The sequence below is a fragment of the Pseudophryne corroboree genome, chromosome 5 (assembly GCF_028390025.1).
Source record: "Pseudophryne corroboree isolate aPseCor3 chromosome 5, aPseCor3.hap2, whole genome shotgun sequence".
Lineage (NCBI taxonomy): Eukaryota > Metazoa > Chordata > Amphibia > Anura > Myobatrachidae > Pseudophryne > Pseudophryne corroboree.
In genome coordinates, this window is record NC_086448.1 from 610,226,019 (window position 1) to 610,249,755 (window position 23,737).

Consider the following 23,737-nt stretch of genomic DNA (forward strand, 5'->3'; position numbering starts at 1 on the left):
CGTTGGATACATCTGACCATCAGACAGTCTTATTTGGCGGTTGCTCAAGAGCCTCCATTTTCCATTTCGGCGCACTCCGCGCGATCTGGGGGACCTTCGGGGGCGGCCGCCCACGGGGTTTCCATGAATGCTTTATGTTGCGATACCGCTTAGTCGGGTCATCATACGTTGATCACGTTTTACGGACTTGACTTTTTTGCGGCCTCTGTGTCACAGGTTGGCCGAGCAGTTTTGCAGGACTCTCAGCGCTCTCCCTCCCGTCTTGGGAGCTCTGGGACGTCCCCATTGTATCTGCACTCCAGTGGCCCCTAGTGGATGAAGGAGAAATCAGGATTTTGGTACTTACCGATAAATCCCTTTCTCCGATTCCACAGGGGCCACTGGACGCCCACCCAGCGCTGTTTCCTCCTTCTACAATTATCGGGTTGCATGTCACTGTGTGACTGCACGTTTTGTTCCTATTACCCTCTCACGATGTTTCCAGGTTTCCTTGGTATTATCCTGTTTTAGTTGACTTAGCGAACCTCCTCTACTTTGACGTTGGTCTTTTCCAGCTCTCCTCGGGCACAGTTTTAACTAGACTGGCTTGGAGGGGGGACATAGTAGGGGAGGAGCTAGTCACATGGTTATAAATTTAAAGTGCCAGCTCCCAGTTACTGCCTACTATTTCCCCATTGTATCTGCACTCCAGTGGCCCCTGTGGAATCGGAGAAAGGGATTTATCGGTAAGTACCAAAATCCTGATATTAGGTAATTCATCGTGCCCTACGGACGCTCTTCACACCGTCACAAGTGGCTTTTTGTGACAAATGGCTTAACCCCTGCACGTCCTTTGGGTGGGCAATATTTGTATTATATGGAGTATTCCCTTCAAGCATAATGATGTTAGTGGTGAAATATTTTACGGGCATGCGATGGTCAAGGGGGCGTAGGCCCTTGCGACAGCATGAAGAGCAGATGCAGGGCACGATGAATGACCTAGTGTGTTAATAATATGTTATTTGTACATAATCTATATAAAAGTGAAAATGTGTCCTTCTGTCTTTCTATACAAATCCACATTTTACAAGCTATGATCGTGAAATTTTACATCCAAGCGTTTTAAAACACGGCCGAGGCAACTAAAACAATTAGAAATCCCTAGCACCCCTAGGGGGGGAGACAGCAGCACAGAGTATATCAGGAGACAGCATAACTCTGGAATTGCTGGAGCAATGTATTCATAAATTGGTACACATATGCCTTACAATCTGGGAACAAACACTGTGGGGGTCAGACACCTCTAGGGATGGGACAGCAGCACAGAGTATGTCAGCAGACAGCATAACCGTGGAAGGCCTGGAGCAATTTACACCAAACTTGGTACACAATCTGGGAACAAACTCTGCGGGGGAAGACACCCCTAGCACCCCTAGGGGTGGGACAGCAGCACAGAGTGTTTCAGAAGACAGCATAACTCCCGCATGCCTGGACCAATTTATAACAAACTTGTTACACATATGACTTACAAGCTGGAAACAAACACTGTGCGGTTAAGACACCCCTAGCATCCCTAGGGGTGAGGCAGCAGCACAGAGTTTTTCAGCAGACAGCATAACTCTGGAATGCCTGGAGCAATTTACACCAAACTTGCTACACATATGACTTACACTCTGGGAACAAACACTGTGGGGGTAACACACCACTAGCACCCCTAGGGGTGAGCCAGCAGCACACACTATATCAGAACATGCATGATATGTCAGTGATGACAGGGCAGCATGTGACAGGGCCAGTGACATGATGTGAGGAGGGGAATACAGGTAAACCCACACACTGAGAGTTATATAGTGGAAGTAGCATGGCCCCCCAGCAGCACAGAGTATATCAGGAGATACATAATGTGCTGCACTATATAAGAAACAGTAAATAAATCGATAATTTCACAGGGGCGCTGACATGATGTGAGGAGGGGAATGGAGGCAGCAGGAAGCCACAGACTGAGAATTGTATAGTGGGAAGAGCAGGGTCCCTTGGGGGAACAAAAAGGGGTCTGGCCACTACACAAAGTGCGTCAGGGAAGCAAGATATGCCTATATACTAGATCTCCAACCAACGTAAATTAACGAACAACTAACATTCTAATTTACCATCCTCATCCCGTAGCGAAGCACAGGTATTCAGCTATCTACAATGTTATTTATACTGTGTGTTTAATATTTACATTTATTTTTGTAAACAGACATTCTTAAAATCCCGGGCAACGCCGGGTACTCCAGCTAGTGTAGGTATAAAGACAGTGGGCCTAATTCTGAGTTGATCGCAGCTGCAAATTTGTTAGCAGTTGGGCAAAACCATGTGCACTGCAGGAGGGGCAGATATAACATGTGCAGAGAGAGTAAAATTTGAGTGGGGTGTATTCAAACTGAAATCTAAATTGCAGTGTAAAAATAAATCAGCCAGTATTTACCCTGCACAGAAACAAAATAACCCACCCAAATCTAACTCTCTCTGCACATGTTATATCTGCAGTGCTCATGGTTTTGCCCAATTGCTAACAAACTTGCTGCTGCGATCAACTCAGAATTACCCCCAATGTTATGTAAATACCACATACACAGTGTGTGTGTTGGGAGATTATTGCTCATATATATATCACTATACAGCCCCTTCCCCTATATAACATCACATACACAGTGTGCGCGCTGGGGACTTATCCCTCATAACAGTATATGGTATTAACCTCTCCAGTGGCGGAACTAGCGAGCGGTGGGCCCAGGTGCGACAAAATGCTTTGCCCCCCCCCCCCCCCATCCCATCCAAGTCCACCCCCTCACCCCTGGAGAGGATCTGGTGAGGGAGACCTGCTCAGGGCCAGAGAAATGGATACCTAGCAACAGTGCCGTAACTAGACATTTTAGCACTGTGTGCAAGAAACGGCATCGGAGCCCCACCCCTGCATGCAATATAGGGGCAGTGCGCGCCGTAAGCGCGCGCAAAAATACATAGTGGCGTGGCTTCGTGGAGAAGGGGTGTGGCCACAAAATAATACCAATTCATAAAACGGTGCACAGTAGTCTCCATTATTCAAATTACGCCGCACAGTAGCACCACTACACCAGGTAGAGACCCTATTACACCTTACGGCAGACAGATTCCTCTTTTTACACATTACGGCAGACAGCGTCCCCTTTTTACACATTACGGCAGACAACGTCCCCTTTTTACACATTACGGCAGACAACGTCCCCTTTTTACACATTACGGCAGACAGCGTGCACTTTTTACACATAACGGCAGACAGCGTCCCCTTTTTACACATAGCGGCAGACAGCGTGCCCTTGTTACACATAGCGGCAGACAGCGTGCCCTTGTTACACATAGCGGCAGACAGCGTACACTTTTTACACATAACGGCAGATAGCGTGCCCTTGTTAAACATAGCGGCAGACAGCGTACACTTTTTACACATAACGGCAGACAGCGTGCCCTTTTTACACATAACGGCAGACAGCGTGCCCTTTTTACATATTACGGCAGACAGCGTCCCCCTTTTTACACATTACGGCAGGCAGATTCCCCCTTTTTACACATTGCAGCAAGCAGATTCCCCATTTTTACACATTGCTGCAGGCAGATTCCCCCTTTTTACACATTGCGGCAGGCAGATTCCCCTTTTTACACATTGCGGCAGGCAGATTCCCCATTTTTACACATTGCGGCAGGCAGATTCCCCATTTTTACACATTGCGGCAAGCAGATTCCCCATTTTTACACATTGCGACAAGCAGATTCCCCATTTTTACACATTGCGGCCGACAGTCCCAAGAAAGACAGAAACAAAGAAAGACAGAAAGAAAGAAAGAAAGAAAGAAAGAAAGAGAAAGAAAGAAGAATTATACTTACCCTCTCCGCTAGCTCAGGCTCCTCGGTGCAGCTTCTGGTCACTCACGATTCCCGGGCAGGAGTGAAGGAGGAGGAGGGAGGTGGAGGAGGGAGCCTCAGCAGCGCTGTGTTATTGGTGGAGGCGCTGCTGCTGCTGCCCCTCTGCTTCACTATAGGCTGTTCTCGGAAGACAGCCTATAGTGAAGCAGAGGGGCAGCAGCGCCTCAACCAGTAACAAAGCGCTGCTGCGGCTCCCTCCTCCACCTCCCTCCTCCTCCTTCCCCCGTACCGCTGCTCCTCTCCTCTCCTCTCTGGGCGGCTGTACGCTGTGGGCAGCGGTTGCCCGCAGCGCACAGCGGCATGTAATGAGTCAGTTTGACTCATTAATGCTTTGGGCCCCTGGACAGAGGCGGGCCCCAGTGCAACGCACTGGTTGCACTTGCGGTAGTTCCGCCTCTGAGCCTCTCACCAGCTTCATTGTGCCTGCACACTGCACACTATAGACTCTCACTCAGCACCAGAAACAGCAACCACCATGTTTCTTCCTGGCCGCGTAAGGCATGCCAGGAGTTGTAGTCTCCCCACAGCACTGCCGTGATGTCACAGTGATGCGCGCCCTCCTCAGTCTATTGTGCCAGATACACTTATGCCCCAAAGTGCCATATATGCTCCGCAGTGCCAGTTATACATATGCCCCACAGTGCCAGATATACCCCATAATGCCAGATATACATATGACCCACAATGCCAGATAAACATATGCCCCACAGTGCCAGATATGCCCCACAATGACAGATATACATATGCCCCCCAGTGCCAGTTATACATATGCCCCACAGTGCCAGTTATACATATGCCCCACAATGCCAGATATACATATGCCCCCAGTGCCAGATATGCCCCACAATGGCAGTTATACATATGCCCCACCCCACACCTCCCTCCCGCTGCTCACCCGCTGCTGCTGTGTCAGGGTTGGGGCACGGAGAGGAGAGCGGTGCGCAGGCCCATCACTCAGTGCCGCTCAGTCAGACTTGGTGGTCTCCGGCCGCGGCGTATTTCTTCTCAACTGAGCACTGGTTCGTTAGAGCTCGTGGACCGGCAGCCACGGGTCCTGATTGGCTGCCGGTCCGCGAGCTCTGATTGGCTAACGAACCGGTGCTCAATTGAGGAGATACACGCCACGGCTGGAGACCAAAGTCTGACTGAGCAGCACTGAGGGACGGGACTGCGCTCCGCTCTCCTCTCCATACCTGACACAGTAGTGGACTGGAAGGGGAGGAGGAGCACATCGGTGGCTTTTACCATAATATCCGCTAACAGCGGCTATGGTGTGTGTGAGTGGCGGCCCGCGGGTACGGTGTACGGGTGGACAAATATATATGAGATGTCAAAAGGAAGAAACGTATCTAAATGCTTTCAAATGACATTATAATAAAATTGTTATATACATGAGTGTCACAATAGAAAAAGTATAAAAAAATAACAAATAAGGCAAATAATGAGAATGCAAATAAAATATAAAAAAAATCTATTGATACATGCTTAGAGAAGCCATTTAAGGATAGAATGCATGTAAAATAAAAAATAATAGCAACCATAACAATATTAGAGCTGATACTGTAGACATACCGTAAATCCACAATTAGATAAAATATATGAATTGGTTACAATCTGCTGTCTTATGCCGCATTGGAAAACATCATATAATAAAGTGATATAGTATTGTTAGTATATATGAAATAGTCTTGTTTACGAAAAGAAGTATAGCATCCGAAAACAATTTGCTGTACATAAATACCCAGAGAATAGAGATTAGAAGGAATAATAGCAGTAGTAGTAAGTAATTCAGAAGCACATGACCAGCACACAGGCGTAGTAAGCAACTTAGATGCACATTATCAGCACACAGGCGTAGTAAACAGGTCAGATGCACATTATTAGCACACAGGCGTAGTAAGCAGCTCAGAAGCACATTATCAGCACACAGGTGTAGTAAGCAGCTCAGAAGCACATTACCAGCACACAGGTGTAGTAACCAAGTCAGATGCACATTATCAGCACTCAGGCGTAGTAAGCAGATCAGAATCACATTATCAGCACACAGGCGTAGTAAGCAGCTCAGAAGCACATTATCAGCACACAGGAGTAGTAAACAGCTCAGAAGCACACTATCAGCACACAGGAGTAGTAAGCAGATCAGAAGCACATTATCAGCACTCGGGCGTAGTAAGCAGATCAGAAGCACATTATCAGCACACAGGCGTAGTAAGCAGATCAGAAGCACATTATCAGCACACAGGCGTAGTAAGCAGCTCAAAAGCACATTATCAGCACACAGGTGTAGTAACCAGGTCAGATGCACATTATAAGCACACAGGCGTAGTAAGCAGCTCAGAAGCACATTGTCAGCACACAGGAGTAGTAAGCAGGTCAGAAGCACATTATTAGCACTCAGGCGTAGTAACCAGGTCAGATGCACATTATAAGCACACAGGCGTAGTAAGCAGCTCAGAAGCACATTATCAGCACACAGGTGTAGTAAGCAGCTCAGATGCACATTATAAGCACACAGGCGTAGTAAGCAGCTCAGAAGCACATTATCAGCACCCAGGTGTGAACAAGCACTAAAGCTGGATACACATTGGAGTTATGTTGAGCGATTTTCCATTTCATAATGACAAATCCCCTACATTTCTCAGTGTGTACGGGTGATTGCACGCTCCTGCAGATCCTGTCTACGGATGCTAGGTTTAATGTGCTTACATCAAATCTAATGATATCGCTAGCGACCTTGTTTAAGATAATGAAGGACGGAACATGATCATTACCTTCATTAAACTCGTTCTAGTGTGTACACTCAATCTAGACTCAAGGGCATTCGTTCCATGTGTACCCAGCTACACTATTTAGAAAAGCAATTGGGTGAAAACAGTTCTATAGACCCACATTGAACCCACTGATTGTCTTATTGCTAAAAATCTTTCTTATCTTCTTCAGGTACGATTTAAATTCTTTGAAAATTCTGGGTACTGTAGGAGAGCCTATAAACTCAGAAGCCTGGTTTTGGTATTATAATGTTATTGGCAATCAGAGATGTCCTATCGTCGACACCTTCTGGCAGACAGAAACAGTAAGTATTTCCTGCATACGCTCCTATCATTATCATAGTTTCATGCAATAATATCTGTGAGTTATAAAGAGCAAAGGCTTTGGTGTAGCTTTAGGTGGCTCGGCTGTATGGCAAAATAAATTAGCTGAAGCCCCTTAACTCTACGCAGATTCACTTCCTTGTCTCTCCCACTGTACAATACACATTAACATGCACAAATGACGTAAATATTAGATATAGATCACATATGACTACAAAATGAAGGGACATCTAAGATGTCTTTATTTTAAGCCTTGTATTCCTGAGTTTTGTCATTTTAAAATCCTCAGTGTTCTTGTGCCAAGGTTTATCTTTTGGATGTAGGCCAGGCAAACAGCACCTCATTAAAGTAATGATTAAAGCCTCCTCTAAGGTGGTGGTAAGCTGCTATGCATGTTTTTCTTCTCTTATTTTTTAATAGCTCATGCATGTGTTGTTTCTTTTTTTTACTTTAACTACATTATGTCTTTAGAACTCCGCAAATCTGTCCATCATCCAGAGAAAGGAGTTGGTCCATCACAAATGCTCCCAATTTAGCCTGAGTAGCCCTGTAAAATGTGCCCCATAGACAAATAAAAAGCATTAGCTGTCCAACATGCTGCATCCTCTGGTTGCAAATAATCCATAGAGACTATAAAAAATCAGCAGCTCAGTGCATTATTAGAGAAAAATGGACTGATTCTGAGTCGCATGCAAAGTGGCTGAATTACTCTGTAGCAGCGGAAGCCCCACTTACTTCCTTATGCTAATGTGAGATTCTTAGTGGGTAAATTTAGTAGAGTCGTTGTTTATTTTGTGGTGCCAGGAATGCTCTTGTACTGTGGAGCTAGAGCAGGCTTTTTCAACCAGTGTGCCGTGGCACACTATTGTGCCGCCACCAGTTTCAAGGTGTGCCGCGAAGCCAGAGCAGCTTCCTGCATCTTCAAAGTGAACTGTTGGCCTGGGCTCTTCTTAGAGGATCAGTCGTGCTCCGACCGTGACCTATGCCTTGATGACGTGGCGGTGTGATATCATAGGTCACGGACACTGCGTCTCACACACCCAGCCAGCCCACCCGCCTGCATACACATCTTCCAGTTCCTGCTTGCATACACAGCTTTCTTTGCCCACCCGCATCCACATCTGCCCGACCGCCCGCTGCTCAGTATTCGCAGCACTCCACTATGGACAATCCCCGCCACTGAGAGACAGGAAGCAGGACAGCTGACTGATAGGGGCTAATATTTGTTATTTTATTTCTCCTGTGGGGAACAATAGGATTTATGTGGGGAGAATATGGATTTATGGAGGGAATAATGTGAATAATTCATGTGGGGAGCAATAGGATTTATATGGGGAGAAATGTGATTGATTTATGTGTGAGCAACATGATTTATGTGGGGAGCAATGTGATTGATTTATGTGGGGAGCAATAGGATTTATGTAGGGAGCTACATGATTTATGTGGGGAGCAATGTGATTGATTTATGTGGGGAGCAATAGGATTTATGTGGGGAGCAATGTGATTGATTTATGTGTGGAGCAACATGATTTATGTGGGGAGCAATGTGATTGTTTTTTCTGTGTAGGCCAATGTATTGTGTTGTATTTTTTTACTGTGAGGGCCAATGTGTGGGTTTGTTTTTTCTGTGGGGAACTGATGGTGCGCCTTGGCAATTTTAAAATATTGTTCGGTGTGCCGCAAGTAAAATGAGGTTGAAAATCACTGAGCTAGAGCATGGGTGCAGCCATGTAAGATCTTGTCAACTGAACACATATCCAGGCAAAATGTTTCTTTACCTCAGGTGACTCAGGCCACCCAGAAACTCCCACTTCCAGTCAATCTCCTTGCGACCGCCAGTGCGACTGAAAGCATCGCTAGAACCTGTGCAAAACCACGATGCTCTTTGTACCTGTACGCCGTGCGTGCGCAATTGCGGTGCATACGCATGCACAGTTTAGCCGTTTTTTTAAATGATCGCTACGCAGCGAACAACGGCAGCTAGCGATCAACTCTGAATGAGGGACATCGTTCCATTTCATCATTTGGTTATTCTATGGGGGAGATGTATTAAGCCCTGCAGAGTGATAAAATGGAGAGAGATAAAGTACCAGCCAATCAGCTCTTACCTGCCATGTTACAGGCTGTGTTTGAAAAATGACAAATAGTAACTGATTGGTTGTTAGTTATTCTTTCTCCACCTTATCACTCTCCCAGGATTAGTATATCTGCCCCCAGTTCATTGATAAAAAGATTAGCCATTTCATTATCTCCAGAGTAGCGGCTTATCCAGTTTTAACATTAGGGAAAACGAACAGAGAAAAATAGGCTCCCCACTACTACTGTGGGCATTATGTGTATAAGTGGCACTACTACTGTGCACATCATGGGGGTCATTCCGAGTTGTTCGCTCGCAAGCTGCTTTTAGCAGCTTTGCACACGCAAAGCCGCCGCCTACTGGGAGTGAATCTTAGCTTATCAAAATTGCGAACGAAAGATTAACAAAATAGCAAATAGACACTTCTTAGCAGTTTCTGAGTAGCTCCACACTTACTCGGCATCTGCGATCAGTTCAGTGCTTGTCGTTCCTGGTTTGACGTCACAAACACACCCAGCGTTCGCCCAGACACTCCTCCGTTTCTCCAGCCACTGCCGCGTTTTTCCCAGAAACGGTAGTGTTTTTTCGCACACACCCATAAAACGGCCTGTTTCCGCCCAGAAACACCCACTTCCTGTCAATCACATTACGATCACCAGAACGAAGAAAAAACCTCGTAATGCCGTGAGTAAAATACCTAACTGCATAGCAAATTTACTTGGCGCAGTCACACTGCGGACATTGCGCATGCGCATTAGCGACTAATCGCTCCGTTGCGAGAAAAAAATACAGAGCGAACAACTCGGAATGATCCCCATGTGTATAAGGTGCATTACAACTGTTGACATTATGCATATAAGGCGCACTACTGTGGGCATAATATGTATAAGAAGCACTACTGCCGCTGGCATTAATTGTAAGGGGCATTGCTACCAAGGGCATTATGTGTATAATGGGCACTACTGTGTAGCGTAAAATGACTAGGGGCGCTACTGTGTGACGTAATGTGAAAAAGGGACACTACTATGTGACGTACTATGAATCAGGGGCACTATGTGTGGTGTAATGTGAATAAGATTGTGCTGTTGTGTGGCTTAATTTTAATTGGGAGTACTATTGTGTGACCACGCCCCTTTGTGAGATCACACCCCTTTTTTCAGGCAGCTTGCTGTCACTTTAGAAATTATGGGAGGTCTCAGATTTATAGTTTGCAGGGGGGCGCCGAACACCCTTGCACAGCCCCTGCCCCCACACCATCTGTATGTCCTATACTGAGCTGCCCCCTTCTGCATGTTTTGTATTGTCTGCTCTCCCGCACCATAGTCTCTGTTTTGTACTGTGCTCTCAATTCCCCCCACCACACACACAATTACACAAGTATGGTAACTTACCTCCTGCATGTTATCCTCCAGTCCTTACTGCCTCTGCGACCCCTCCCGTCGTCTTCAACTGACACTTTGCAGATCTCTTTGCCAGTCACCCGACACTCTGCAAAATCTCATTGCCAGAACTTTGCCAGATGATGATCTAAACAACCAGAATTTCTTGGTCAACATACTGTGTGTATAATTGTACTACTACATTTTGTTGTGTACTTTCAATTTTATTCATTTGCAATTTATCTATTTTATTGAAATTTTTTTAATCTATAACCAAGATTCTGTCTCATAGAGACCCAAGTCATCTGCTCCAGATTTTATCTTTCCGAGTGTTAGGACCATGTTGGTATCATACAATACCCACAGTGTGCAGGTTACAGTCATAATGATAGAGCTACTGTAACTATCCTTTATATTACAAATGGAATTATGTGTATAAGGGACACTACTACTGTAGGCATTATGTGTATAATGTGTACTACTACTGTGGGCATTACGTGTAATGTAAACTACAACTGTGGGCATTATGTGTATAAGGGGCACTACTGTGGACATTATGTATAAGGGGCACTACTATGGGCACTGTGTATAAAGCATTATGTATAAAGGGCACTACTGTGTGGCATTAGATGTACAAGGGCTACTACTACTGTGGACATTATGTGTATATGGGGCAGCACTACTGTGTGCATTATGTATATATGGGGCACCACTACTATGGGCATTATGTACATAAGGGGCACTACTACCGTGGGCATTATGTGTATAGGGGCACAACTAATGTGGACATTATGCGTATATGCGGCACTACTACTATGGGCATTATGTGTATCAGGGACACTACTACTGTGGGCATTATTTGTATGGGGCATTACTACTGTGGGCATTATGTGTGTAATGGGCACTACTGTGTAGCATAATGTGACAAGGGGGCGCTACTGTGTGACGTAATATGAATAAGGAACACTATGTAGCGTACTATGAATCAGGGGCACTACATGCAGTGTAATGTAACTAAGATTGTGCTTTTGTGTGTCGTAATTTAAATTACTATTACAATTGTGTGGCCACGCCCCTTCTTTGTGAGACCTCACCCCTTCTTCACAAAGCTTTACAAAGTATGGGAGGGCTCAAATTTATAGATTGCAAGGGGACGCCGATCACCCTAGCACTGCCCCTGACCGTCAAACACCATCTGTATGTCCTATACTGAGCTGCCCCCTTCTGCATGTTTTGTATTGTCCACTCTCCCCCACCATACTGTAGTTTCTGTTTTGTACTGTGCTCTCAATACATCCCCATCACACACACTTACACAAGTATGGTAACTTACAGTACCTCCTGCATGTTATCCTCCAGTCCTTGCTGCCTCTGCGACCCCTCCCGTCGTCTTCAACTGACACTTTGCAGATCTCTTTGCCAGTCACCCGACACTGCAAATCTCTTTGCCAGAACTGTGCCAGATGATGAAAAAACACAAAAGACTATCCTTAAGCATAGTACTAGTTTAAGTACAATAGATATAACAGTACAATAAAATGTCCATGAGTCAACCACTTTTTCAATTTTCCTTAAACCAAACATACTTTAAAATTTATCAATTTGCCATTTACCTATTGTATTTACTTTTTCATCCCAAAGCAAGATCCTCCTTCATAGAGACTTATCTGCATCCCCTGTATATGTGCTTGTCCTCCATACTGCCCTCTTTATTTCTGTAACGCTACATTTTTATTCCTAAATATGTCATTCCTTCTTAGCTTCTCCTAATTATGTGTCCTTGTACCTATATTCCATGTTCTGCCTCTCTTGTCTTGCCTTTCAGCGGACTATACTGCACTCTGTCTTATAAACTAAAAATAAAATAACCAGGAAGGGTGATGTAATAGATCCAAAGACTAAGTGCCTGATTCATATTTGTACGCAAACCAGGGGCACATTTAGGGGTAAGGGCACCCCTAGGCACAACAGTAACACCCCAACGCCTAATTTTATTATTTTCATTGATGGCGATAAGCCCTCATTTGATGACAGCCAATTTTATAGAATAATAAAAAAGCCACTATGACATTTTTTTTTATTTTTAATTACTGTATGTATACATATTTACTAAGTAAGACAGCTTACAGGGGCAGTATGTGCATGTCCTACTCAATTACACTCCATTCAAGAAGGAATATGGGGGGTCATTCCGAGTTGTTCGCTCGTTGCCGATTTTCGCTATGCTGCGATTTGTTGCAAATTGCGCATGCGCAAGACACGCAGGGCGCATGCGCTTAGTTATTTAACTAAAAACTTAGTAGATTTGCTGTTGTACGTGCGGCGCTTTTCAGTCGCACTGCTGATCGGTGAGTGATAGACAGGAAAGGGGCGTTTCTGGGTGGTAACTGAGCGTTTTCCGGGAGTGTGCTAAAAAACGCAGGCATGTCAGGGAAAAACGCGGTAGTGTCTGGAGAAACGGGGGAGTGGCTGGCCGAACGCAGGGCGTGTTTGTGACGTCAAACCAGGAACTAAACGGACCGAGCTGATCGCAATCTGTGAGTAGGTCTGGAGCTACTCAGAAACTGCTAAGAATTATTTAGTAGCAGTTTTGCTAAACTTTCGTTCGCAATTCTGCTAAGCTAAGATACACTCCCAGAGGGCGGCGGCCTAGCGTGTGCAATGCTGCTAAAAGCAGCTAGCGAGCGAACAACTCGGAATGAGGTCCATGGTACAGTACAGTGGAAATATTTAGCAGTTACTGGTACATTTCAGGCTGACAGTACATACATAAGCATCCAAGTGCGGGCCCCAAACAAGTGCTGCCCCTAGGCACATGCCTAATGGGAAACTCGCCACTGACGCAACCCGATGGTTTAAGTACAAATACGATGTTTTGGAATGAGTCTTACGATATTACAGCCCACTATGACATGCTGCTGCATTTGCAAGTCGCCCCCATTTTGAAGGCAAGACGGGTCCAGGGTCTGCATCGTCGGACAAAGTCTTCCTGGACTTGGAAGTCCGGAATCCTATGGCCAGCCTGAGTAAGCCGGTACCTGAAACTATCGCGGATCGCGACTGATGGCCACAATGGTGATCCAAGGCTGCGTCCTCAAATGCAGCTCTATGGTCTTGTAAATGCTAACAGGTGGTGTCTCTTTCCTACAGACGCCTCCTGCTGCATTTCAATGTTAATGACATGGAATTGCACAGTACAATACATCATTTCCTCATATGGGCCAAATTTGTCAAGCCTTGGAGAGTGATAAATTGCACAGTGATAAAGTACCAACCAATCAGCTCCTAACTGTAATTTTTCAAACATAGCCTGTAACATGGCAGTTAGGAGCTGATTGGCTGGTACTTTATCACCGTGCAATTTATCACTCTCCAAGGCTTGATAAATCTGGGCCATAATGCTGTGTGCTGCATTACAGTCTTCATGTTGCCCTCATTTCCTCTTAGATAGCTGTGTGCTGCGTTGGAGAGCGCACATTTGCCTAATTTCCTCTTATATTGCTGCATGCTACATTGCAGTGCACACATTCGCCTAATTTCTTATTATGTTGCTGTGTGCTGCATTGGAAAGCGCACATTGACCTAATTTCCTCTTAGACAGGTGTGTGCTGCATTGGAGTGTGCACAGTCACCTCATTTTCTTTTAGATAGGTGTCTGCTGCATTGCAGTGCGCACATTTTTTTAATTCCATCTTAGATAGCAGTGTGCTGCATTGCAGTGCGCACGTTCGCCTCATTTCCTTTTTAAATAGCTGTGTGCTGCATTGGAGTGCGCACATTTGCCTAATTTCCTCCTAGATAGCAGTGTGCTGCATTGCAGTACGCACATTTGCCTCATTTCCTCTTAAACAGCTGTGTGCTGCATTGCATTGCGCACAGTCACCTCATTTCCTTTTAGATAGGCGTCTGCTGCATTTCAGTGCGCACATTCCCTTAATTTCCTCTTAAACAACTGTGTGCTGCATTGCAGTGTGCACATTCGCCTAATTTCTTTTTAGATAGGTGTGTGCTGCATTGCAGTGCACACATTCCCCTAATTTTCTCTTAGTTGTGTGCTGCATTGGAGGGCACATATTTGCCTCATTTTCTCTTAAATAGCTGTGTGCTGCATTGGAGTGCACACATTCGCCTAATTTCCTCTTAAATAGCTGTGTGCTGCATTGCAGTGCGCACATTCCCCTCATTTTTTCTTAGTTGTGTGCTGCATAGGAAGGGAAAAAATATTTGCCCCATTTTCTCATAGATAGCTGTGTGCTAAATTGCAGTGTGCACATTCGCCTCATTTTCTCTTAAATAGCTGTGTGCTGCATTGCAGTGCGCACATTTGCCTAACTTCCTCTTAGATAGCGGTGTGCTGCATTGCAGTGCGCATATTCGCCTCATTTCCTCTTAAATAGCTGTGTGTTGCATTGCAGTGCGCTCATTCACGTCATTTGCTTTTACAGTGCGCATATTCGCCTAATTTCCTCTTAAATAGCTGTGTGTTGCATTGCAGTGCGCTCATTCACATCATTTCCTTTTAGATAGGTGTGTGCTGCATTTCACATTCTCCTCACTGGCCTCCCACTCTCCTATCTCGCTCCACTCCGATCTGTTCTCAACTCCGCAGCTAGACTTATCTTTCTCTCCCGCCGCTCCACATCTGCCACTCTCCTTCGACAAAACCTACACTGGCTCCCATTCCCCCACAGAATGCTCTTCAAACTCCTCACCCTCACATACAATGCCCTCTCTAATTCCACTGCACCATACATCTCCAACCTCATCTCCCTGCATACTCCCGCCCGCCCACTTCGGTCGGCCAATGACCGCCGCCTCTCGCCTACCCTGGTCAGTACATCCCATGCGCAAATCCAAGATTTTGTCTGCGCTGCCCCTCTTCACTGGAACAGGCTCCCTTGCTCTATTAGACTCTCCCCGACCTTGTAAAGCTTCAAACGGGCACTGAAAACTCACTTGTTCATCAAGCCTACTCTTCAGCATAACCCAGTCTTGAGGCCGCTCTCCCATCCTCATGACTTGGCCATCTCTGCCTCACTCACTTCCTGACACCAGGCCACCTTCCGCTTGCTTGTACCTCATGTCACCCGTCTGTCTCCCTCTTCCCCTAGATTGTAAGCTTCTTGGAGCAGGGCCTTTTTCCCTCCTGTTCTTACCGCCCTCTTCTTTTGCACTTCAATTACAGCTCTCTCCTACTCAGTGACTGTCTATACCTGCATTTCTTATTGCTTGTGACCGCTCATCTCTTTCAATGGCTGCCCGTCCCCAGTAGTACGGAAATTACTTCTTTGCTTCCTGACATCTCAGCTGTATTGTGTACTGAGAACTGTGGTGCTAATTGTTACCTGTGCTCTGTTTTAGTTTTCTGTGATGTTTTGTATACCCTGTATTGTTCTAATGTGTGTTGTATGTACGGCGCTCTGAAACACTTGTGGGGCCTTATAAATAAATTATTATAATAATAATATTCCCCTAATTTCCTCTTAGTTGTGTGCTGCATTGGAGGATGCACATTCACCTTATTTCCTCTTAGCTGCATACTGCACTGGAGGACTCATATTCTCCTCACTTCCACTTAGATAGCGTTCTTAGATAAACTTTTGAATTTATTTTTATTCACTTCATTGAAATTAAAAGTATTTTACTTAATTTTATTTGTTTAGATTATTTTTCTAAATCCACCTCTTATTTGGATTGGGACAGAAAAAGCAATAGTTATAAACCAGAGGAGTACTGTAAAGGTGTGTACACACGGTGAGATTTATCCTTGTGATTTTGACTATATAGTCAAAATCGCAAGGAAAGTTAGTGCAAATCGCAAAGTTGGCAAGTCAATTTTGACTATCTAGTACAAAGTATAGTCAAAATCGGCAGCAAAACAAGTAAGCTGTGCGCTCGGAGTGGTGGTGTGGTGATTGCGGCAGAGAGAGCCCGGAGTGATGTTGTTTAAGTCAGCCGCTATGCCCCTGCATGGGGACGGGAGAGCAAGGTCCGAATGCAGCCGTGCACGCTGGTGGCTGGTGGTTGTACTTCCCAGGCGGCGAGATGTTACCTGTGCGGCCTGATGTCGATGAGCTCTCACCGATGGCGGTATGATATACCTGCCTTTTGGAAAAAGACGCCCTGCTGGAACGCGTTAAGGATACAGGTTGATACAGGCTGACTTAAACAACATCACTCCGGGCTCTCTCTGCCGCAATCATCACAGCGGGTAATTGTGTATCTGCACAGTCTATCTTCACACCACTCGGACACCATTCATTCATTTAAGGTTCCATATCATTCTAAGATCATCTGAACCGTTACGTGCTGCTACAGATATAGGACTGTTTTTGGGATTTTGCTTTCACTGATCAAGTGAGTCATACTCTTCTGTACATAGATCTGTAGTTTATTTCTATAGTTCCATATCAATGTTACAATTTCTTTTTTAATCAAATATCTGCAGTTCGTATCAAACAGCATTTCGCATTCTTTGTATAGAAAGCACTTATTAATCAATTATTAAGATTCAGGGGTATTATATTGAGCAGTTTTTATGTTATATTGAATTGTTTTTATTATACTCCCGGGAGAATTGTTGTTAATATTTTTAATACAATAAATCTTCACACTTTTTGATTGTCAAGCGCAACCTGGTTTTTGTTGTCTATATAGTCAAAATCGCACATAGCCAATATCGCAAGCACACATAGTCAATATCGCATAGTCAGAATCGAAGATAGACAAAATCTCTCTGTTGTATGTGCCTTAAGTTACAAGGTAACAGCCAAGCCTTGGACAGACAGAGACCAGGTCTATTGTGGACCCAGCGCATTGAATGTGCCATGTGGCCTAATCTTAAAGTGTTGTCAATCCTTAAATGCAAAAACCATAACCTGCAACAAATGACAAGCATGATATAGTTGTTTAGAAGTAAAAATTTTTTAGAAGAGTTAAACCACAGGAATAAACTATATCAATTGTATTGTTCTGTTTTCAGGGAGGCCATGTTATAACTCCGCTGCCAGCTGCTACACCGCTGAAACCAGGATCCGCTGTAAGTCAGTCATCATTGCATTAGACTATGCTCACAATGCAAATATGGCTCTATATAGTCAGATATATGCTCATACACTTTTTTGTTTAACAGTCCTAAAACTATATAGTTAAAAACTAGAGTTTCTAAAATTAATATGTACCGTTGACCCTCACTGCAGGGAGTGCCATCATTTTGAAACCATGGCCAGGGCCGAAACTAGGGGGGGGCTAGGGGGGCAGGCGACCTGGGCGCCGGATTGGAGGGGGCGCCAAGACCCCCTAACACCCGCCGCGGCACTTTTATAGACTTTGAAACCCCCTTCTCCCGAGTGCCCAGCTCGGGGGGCGGGGTTTCGCGGAATGACGCGATTGCGTCGTGACGTCACGGCGCAAACGCGTCATTCCACGAAACCCCGCCGGAGGAGGGAGAAGGGGGAGCCGTTCAGACGAGGAGGGAGAGGCGGCTGAAGAGCGGCGAGAACCGCTTCAAATGTAAGTCAGCCCCTCTCCCTTCCTCTCTCTCTCTCTCTCTCTCTCTCCCTCCACCACCTGCCGCAGTGTGTAAAATGGGGACCTATGCCTGCCGCAATGTGTAAAATGGGGACACTTTTTCCTGCCGCAATGTGTAAAATGGGGACACTTGCCAGCGTACTGTGTAAAATGGGGACCTGTGCCTGCCGCAATGTGTAAAATGGGGACACTTGCCAGCGTACTGTGTAAAATGGGGACCTGTGCCTGCCGCAATGTGTAAAATGGGGACACTTGCCAGCGTACTGTGTAAAATGGGGACCTGTGCCTGCCGCAATGTGTAAAATGGGGACACTTGCCAGCGTACTGTGTAAAATGGGGACCTGTGCCTGCCGCAATGTGTAAAATGGGGACACTTGCCAGCGAACTGTGTAAAATGGGGACCTGTGCCTGCCGCAATGTGTAAAATGGGGTCACCTGTCTGCCGCAATGTGTAAAATGGGGAATGGGGACACTTGCCCGTCGTACTGTGTAAAATGGGGGACACTTTTTCCTGGATATGAAATTTATGTTAGAAAAGGCAATTTTTCAGGTAAAAAAGTTCTGAAAGAGATATATATATATATATATATATATATATATACAATATTTTTATTCATTTATTTATTTATTTTAATTTATTTTTTTAATTATTTTTATTTATTTATTGTAAAAGAATTTTTTTTTTTCCGGGGGGGGTGGGGGGGGTCAAATGACTACCTTGCCCCGGGTGACAAAAATCCTAGTTTCGGCCCTGCCATGGCTCACTGAATTTCCGCTGACAATGAAAAATCACATGTCCACTAGATGTTGCTTGCATCCATAACTCCACGTTACCTATAGTTAATGTAATAGGTGGTAACAATAATGTTTACTTCCTAGTCATGGTAAATCCTAGTGTGGTGAATTTCTAACTGATAAACATGGTAATATCTGCAGTATTATCTGTGATGGATATTTAAGTTGTTAGAATGTGACAGGCATACATGTTGCTATAGTATGTTAATATGACTAAGGAGGAACAAATAATGATTACTTTCGGATTTCATTGGAAACTGTCTTTGAAAAATATTTGAATAAATATTTGACTCTATATCTGTAGCAGACTGAGGGGTGAATTTACTAAAGGCTGGTTTTGTGTTTGGTTTGCAAACGGACACACATTGGATGCAGTTATCAGATCCAAACTGCAGGATTTTCTACAGTATATTGTGCTTTGAAGAATGAAGACTGAAACCACATCTGATGTGTTGAAGCCTGCAAACCCCTAAACCGCATGCAATTCAGCCCAAAACATGTGATAGCTAGAAAGAAAACAGACAAAGGAGCTAAATAAATAAATAAATGTGTATATGTAATCTCTGGAAATGTCTGTGGAAAGGGTGTAGTGAAAATTAGCCGCTTCCTGATGGAGGTACAGTATGAGGTTCATTTGCAAGTAAACAGAAAGGGGGTAGGGAATTGTTTCTATATGTTTATACCCTCCAGTCCTCAATATAAAAAGATGTATAATCTAATTCATTAAATGTATATGTCTATAGGGGAAATTCAATTAGATGCAGTAATTTACCACGTGTGAGAAAGTGTGGTAGGCTCAGGCTTTAACGTCTGGGGCTATTCATTTAGAGCCCTTTTTCTCACTGGTAAATTAACTGTTAATAGGCGTTAACCCATAGAAGCTGGGATAAGTTCCCGGTCCTATGTATTAACACCAAAAGCAGGCTATTTTTTAGGGATTTTTTTTCAAGCCCACACAGGCTCGAACCTAATTGAATAGCCCCACTGCTTAAATTAGCTGGCGGTAAATTACTGCAGCTAATTGAATTCCCCCTAAATGTTAAGACAAATAGTAAATACATTTTAGATTAAAAAAAAATAATACATTTCATAATTAAAACAAAAATAATTGCATTCAAAATATACTCCTCCCTTTTGAGGATCAGTCAGAGCAGCAGATAGCTATAGATAGATGATGATGTCCATATTGGAGATGTGAGGTTGGTATAAATCTGCTGATTTATTCCACAGTGTAGAAGATGGATGATCCCTCCTCTTGGGGATATATTTATCCCACAGATGAAAGCTGAATTCCTCTATTTGGTATTGTACATCTCGCCATCTCTTAATATCTCTACACTGGCACACATCATCAGTTAAAGAGTTTCGGATGTATGTACTGCAATTTAATAAAGATATTAATCCTGCTTGACGTTTTCATTACCTCAGCAATTTCCTCAGAAACATATTTCCTGCCAGACCAATTTTCTCACATAAACCACTCATTTCTAGTCACAGCTATCATTTATGCCACATCTCAGCTTTCATCACTTACTTTCTAGATGTCATTTCTCCAGATATGTATAAAAGTTGTTTATAATTTTTTTTGGCTGAGCATTTACTTCTAATGGAGTGAATGTGTTCCACACAGTTCATACTGTATAGTACTACAAAAAATCTTTATAATAATACAGTCTTCCACTGATACATAGCATCACTCCTAAATAAGCCTATTTGGTTGGATCATTTCAAGGGCTAAATGAGTATCTATGGACCTTAATAAAGCATATCAAGGAATCCGGTTTTACCCCTGCCAGCTTTTGCAAACCCAGTACTACTCAGCATTGGGTGGAAGTGAAAAAATTATCAGGCCCCCGAGTACTGGCCCAGCGCTGGGCTCTTCCTGGTACCCCTGGCCAGTGGGTACCAGAGTAATACTCTTCAAATGGGTTCAGTATGATATCCAGGCTGACGGGATGCCAGCTGTCAGGACCCCGACAGCGGCACCCTGCCAGCCACAATACCAGCAGCAAGCGCAGTGAGTCCCTACGCGGGCTTGCTGCACTCGCCATGCTTCAGGCCTGGTGGTATACTAACTACATCCCCTTCAAATATCGGGCACACCCTTGTGTACTAAATAGTTGGGCAGCAGATCACTAGTGGTCACTTTTCTTTATTGGCTGAGTAGTGGATGAGACTACTTCTGATTGAATGCATGTGGTTTGTCGAACTGCTATTTAATACATGGGACAGTTTGTATACCTTCTATGTATAAGAATCGAGACTGCTGTTTAAAATGTTGCTGTTTAATGTACTGTACTATGTTGTGCATTTTTGAATTTAGTAAATGCTACATTTGTCAGGTGTGTTAATATACTGATTGCTATTGAAAAATGTAATGGTGTGTCTGGGCTACAGTACAAAGCAAATTTAATAAGACATTTTTTTTTGTACAATGTACAGTCTGTGTGTCATTTATACTTCTCCATTTAACACATACATCCATAGCCCTGCATGCTAATATCATGTTCTCTTCATATGTCCACTCCTGCATTTGCTAACAAAGAGTTATTTTTTTCAGACTTTTCCATTTTTTGGAGTGGTCCCGGCTGTCCTGAATGAGCACGGAGAAGAACTGGAGGGTGAAGCTGAAGGGTACTTGGTAAGTTTTTATTTTGCACTGTGCAGACACAGAAAGATATTTCATACACAATTATGGACAGTAATATATAGATACAGGGGCATATCTAGAGAGGAGGAGGGCCGTGTGAAGGCTCTGTTAGGGCCCTCTCCTCTCTAGTCTGCAGCAGAGCTGTGACTCTGGGCACTAGGGCACCTTAGCGCTGTCCCGAAGTCTAAAGTGCATGCGCAAATCTCCGGGAAAATTGCGCAGCGACCATTTTGCCAGTGATTTTCCTACTGCGCATGTGCAAAACACAAGGAAAATGGTGCCGCGCCATTTTTCCAGTGATTTCTGTAACACTGCTGCTTCGCCATGGGACTACGGAGGGTAAGTATTACAAATAATGGGTGCAGCGTGTATAACTACCCAGTGCTTTTGGCTACCCCCCCTGCTCCTTACACCACCAACAATTCGAAGCGCAAGAATCTGTGGGGAAGATTTATGAAAGCTTTGAGAGAGATAAACTGGTTGGAAATAAAGTACCAACCAATCAGCTCATAACTGTCATTTTTCAAATACAGCCTGTAACATGGCAGTTATGAGCTGATTGGTTGGTATTGTATCTCTCTCCGATTTATCTCTCTCCAAGCTTTGATACATCTCACCCCATATGACTGAACTGTCAAATGTTGACATTTCTGTGCCTGCATATGACAATTGATTTCTTGTTCCGTGTGTGTGTGTCACTGTTTAGCAACTGCAGAAGCAGTGTTGATGCCAGTATGGATAGGACTAGTGGTTTCTCTGACAGACTACTAGCTGGGCTGGATTAAGGCTTGTGGGGGCCCAGGGCAACTGAGTTGTGGGGGCCCCAACCAATAAAATTGACATCCCCCCTGCATGTAAAAAAAAACATAGAATTAAAGCTCTAATGAGTGCAATAAATCACAGCGGCTAGTGAAAATATATATAAAACAAGTGCTTGACATGTACTGATTGTATTTGCAAACACATTTGGGAATAACAGATCAGGTGCTGTGTTATTCCCAAAGGTGTTTGCAAAGAGAAGCAGTACTGCACATGTATGTGCCTGTCTATGACATACTTCCAGTAAACCTAACCACATAACTGCTTCCAGATTGCTCTGCCAGCCTCATCTTACCTAGTGTGTACCTTTTGAAGCTGTAGCAGGAGGCTGGACTAGGAGACATGAGAAGAGATAACAGAGCTCCCCCGAAAAGGCCCGCTTGAGGAGGTGGAGGAGCTGCTGCAGCTGGGTGGGCAGGGGAGAGCAGGGGCTATGACTAGAGTCCGCACCGCAGGCTGCACTTTGGCAGTGACTGTCTTGAGGGATTTTACTTCCTGCGAGATTGGCTGTGCAGCACCAGTGCTCCTCGGTGGACGATTAGGGGGCAATGGAGACACAGCTTAATGCTGGGCTCTGATGTTAATCTTAAACCGGTGTCTGATTCACAGGGGGGCAGTGTGTGGGTGCTCCTAATGTTTGGGGGCCCCGGGAGTACTGCCTTTATTGCCCCTCCTTTAATCCGTCCCTGCTACTAGCCTTTTCCATACTGGCATCTATGCCAGTTCAGCATTGGAAGATAGTGGGTGCGGCGGGGCAGCACTTGATTCGTCCTGCACCCATTTTAGTACACCAGTGATAAGGGTTACATTTTAAGTCATTATTACAAAACATGGAATTCAGAGTATGTGTAAGACCACTGGAAAGCTAATTATTATTAAATGTCAAAGTAGATTTTGAAATGTCATCTTGCAATTTGGGGTTTCAGGCAAGGTAAACATTCTGTAATCAGACACAATTCTTAGCTCTGCATTAAATTAAAGTACAGATATAAACAAGTTGCACTGGGGGTGATTCAGACCTGATCGCTGCTGTGCGTTTTCGCACAGTGGGCGATCAGCAATAGACTCCGTATTGTCTGTTATATAGACAAGATATTTTTAGGTTATTAGTTTTACTTTTTTTTTGAGAGGAGGGAATTATTATGTTAGGCTGGGTACACACATACACTACCTGCAATCATGCCAATGGTCAGGGCGATTTCCCTTCGCAGTGGACCATAGCAGATTACCGATTTAATGAATGAGGGAACAACATCTCGTTCTGTCCTTCATTACGATGCACCGCGTCACATGCAACATCTTCTGGTTGGCCATGCTGTGCGATCGACCAGAAGATGTTGCATGCGACTCTCAGAAGTGCGCAATCGGGCATACACGTTAGGCCATATGCACGATTTGCCATTCCGATACGGCAAGTCGTGCTAATAGCAGCCTAATGTGTACCTGGCCTTACACTTCTGCAGGTGATACA

The 23,737-nt window shown here is 44.5% G+C and overlaps 1 protein-coding gene across 1 annotated transcript in view; it reads left to right on the forward strand.

Moving 5' to 3' along the window:
* LOC134928127 (acetyl-coenzyme A synthetase, cytoplasmic-like) overlaps positions 1 to 23,737 on the forward strand; it is a 159,566-nt gene that overhangs the window by 68,905 nt on the left and 66,924 nt on the right. The window contains exons 11-13 of the mRNA XM_063923485.1: positions 6,865 to 6,997; positions 17,455 to 17,511; positions 21,358 to 21,438. Of these exons, the coding sequence (XP_063779555.1) occupies positions 6,865 to 6,997; positions 17,455 to 17,511; positions 21,358 to 21,438 (271 nt within the window). The remainder of the gene's footprint in view (positions 1 to 6,864; positions 6,998 to 17,454; positions 17,512 to 21,357; positions 21,439 to 23,737) is intronic.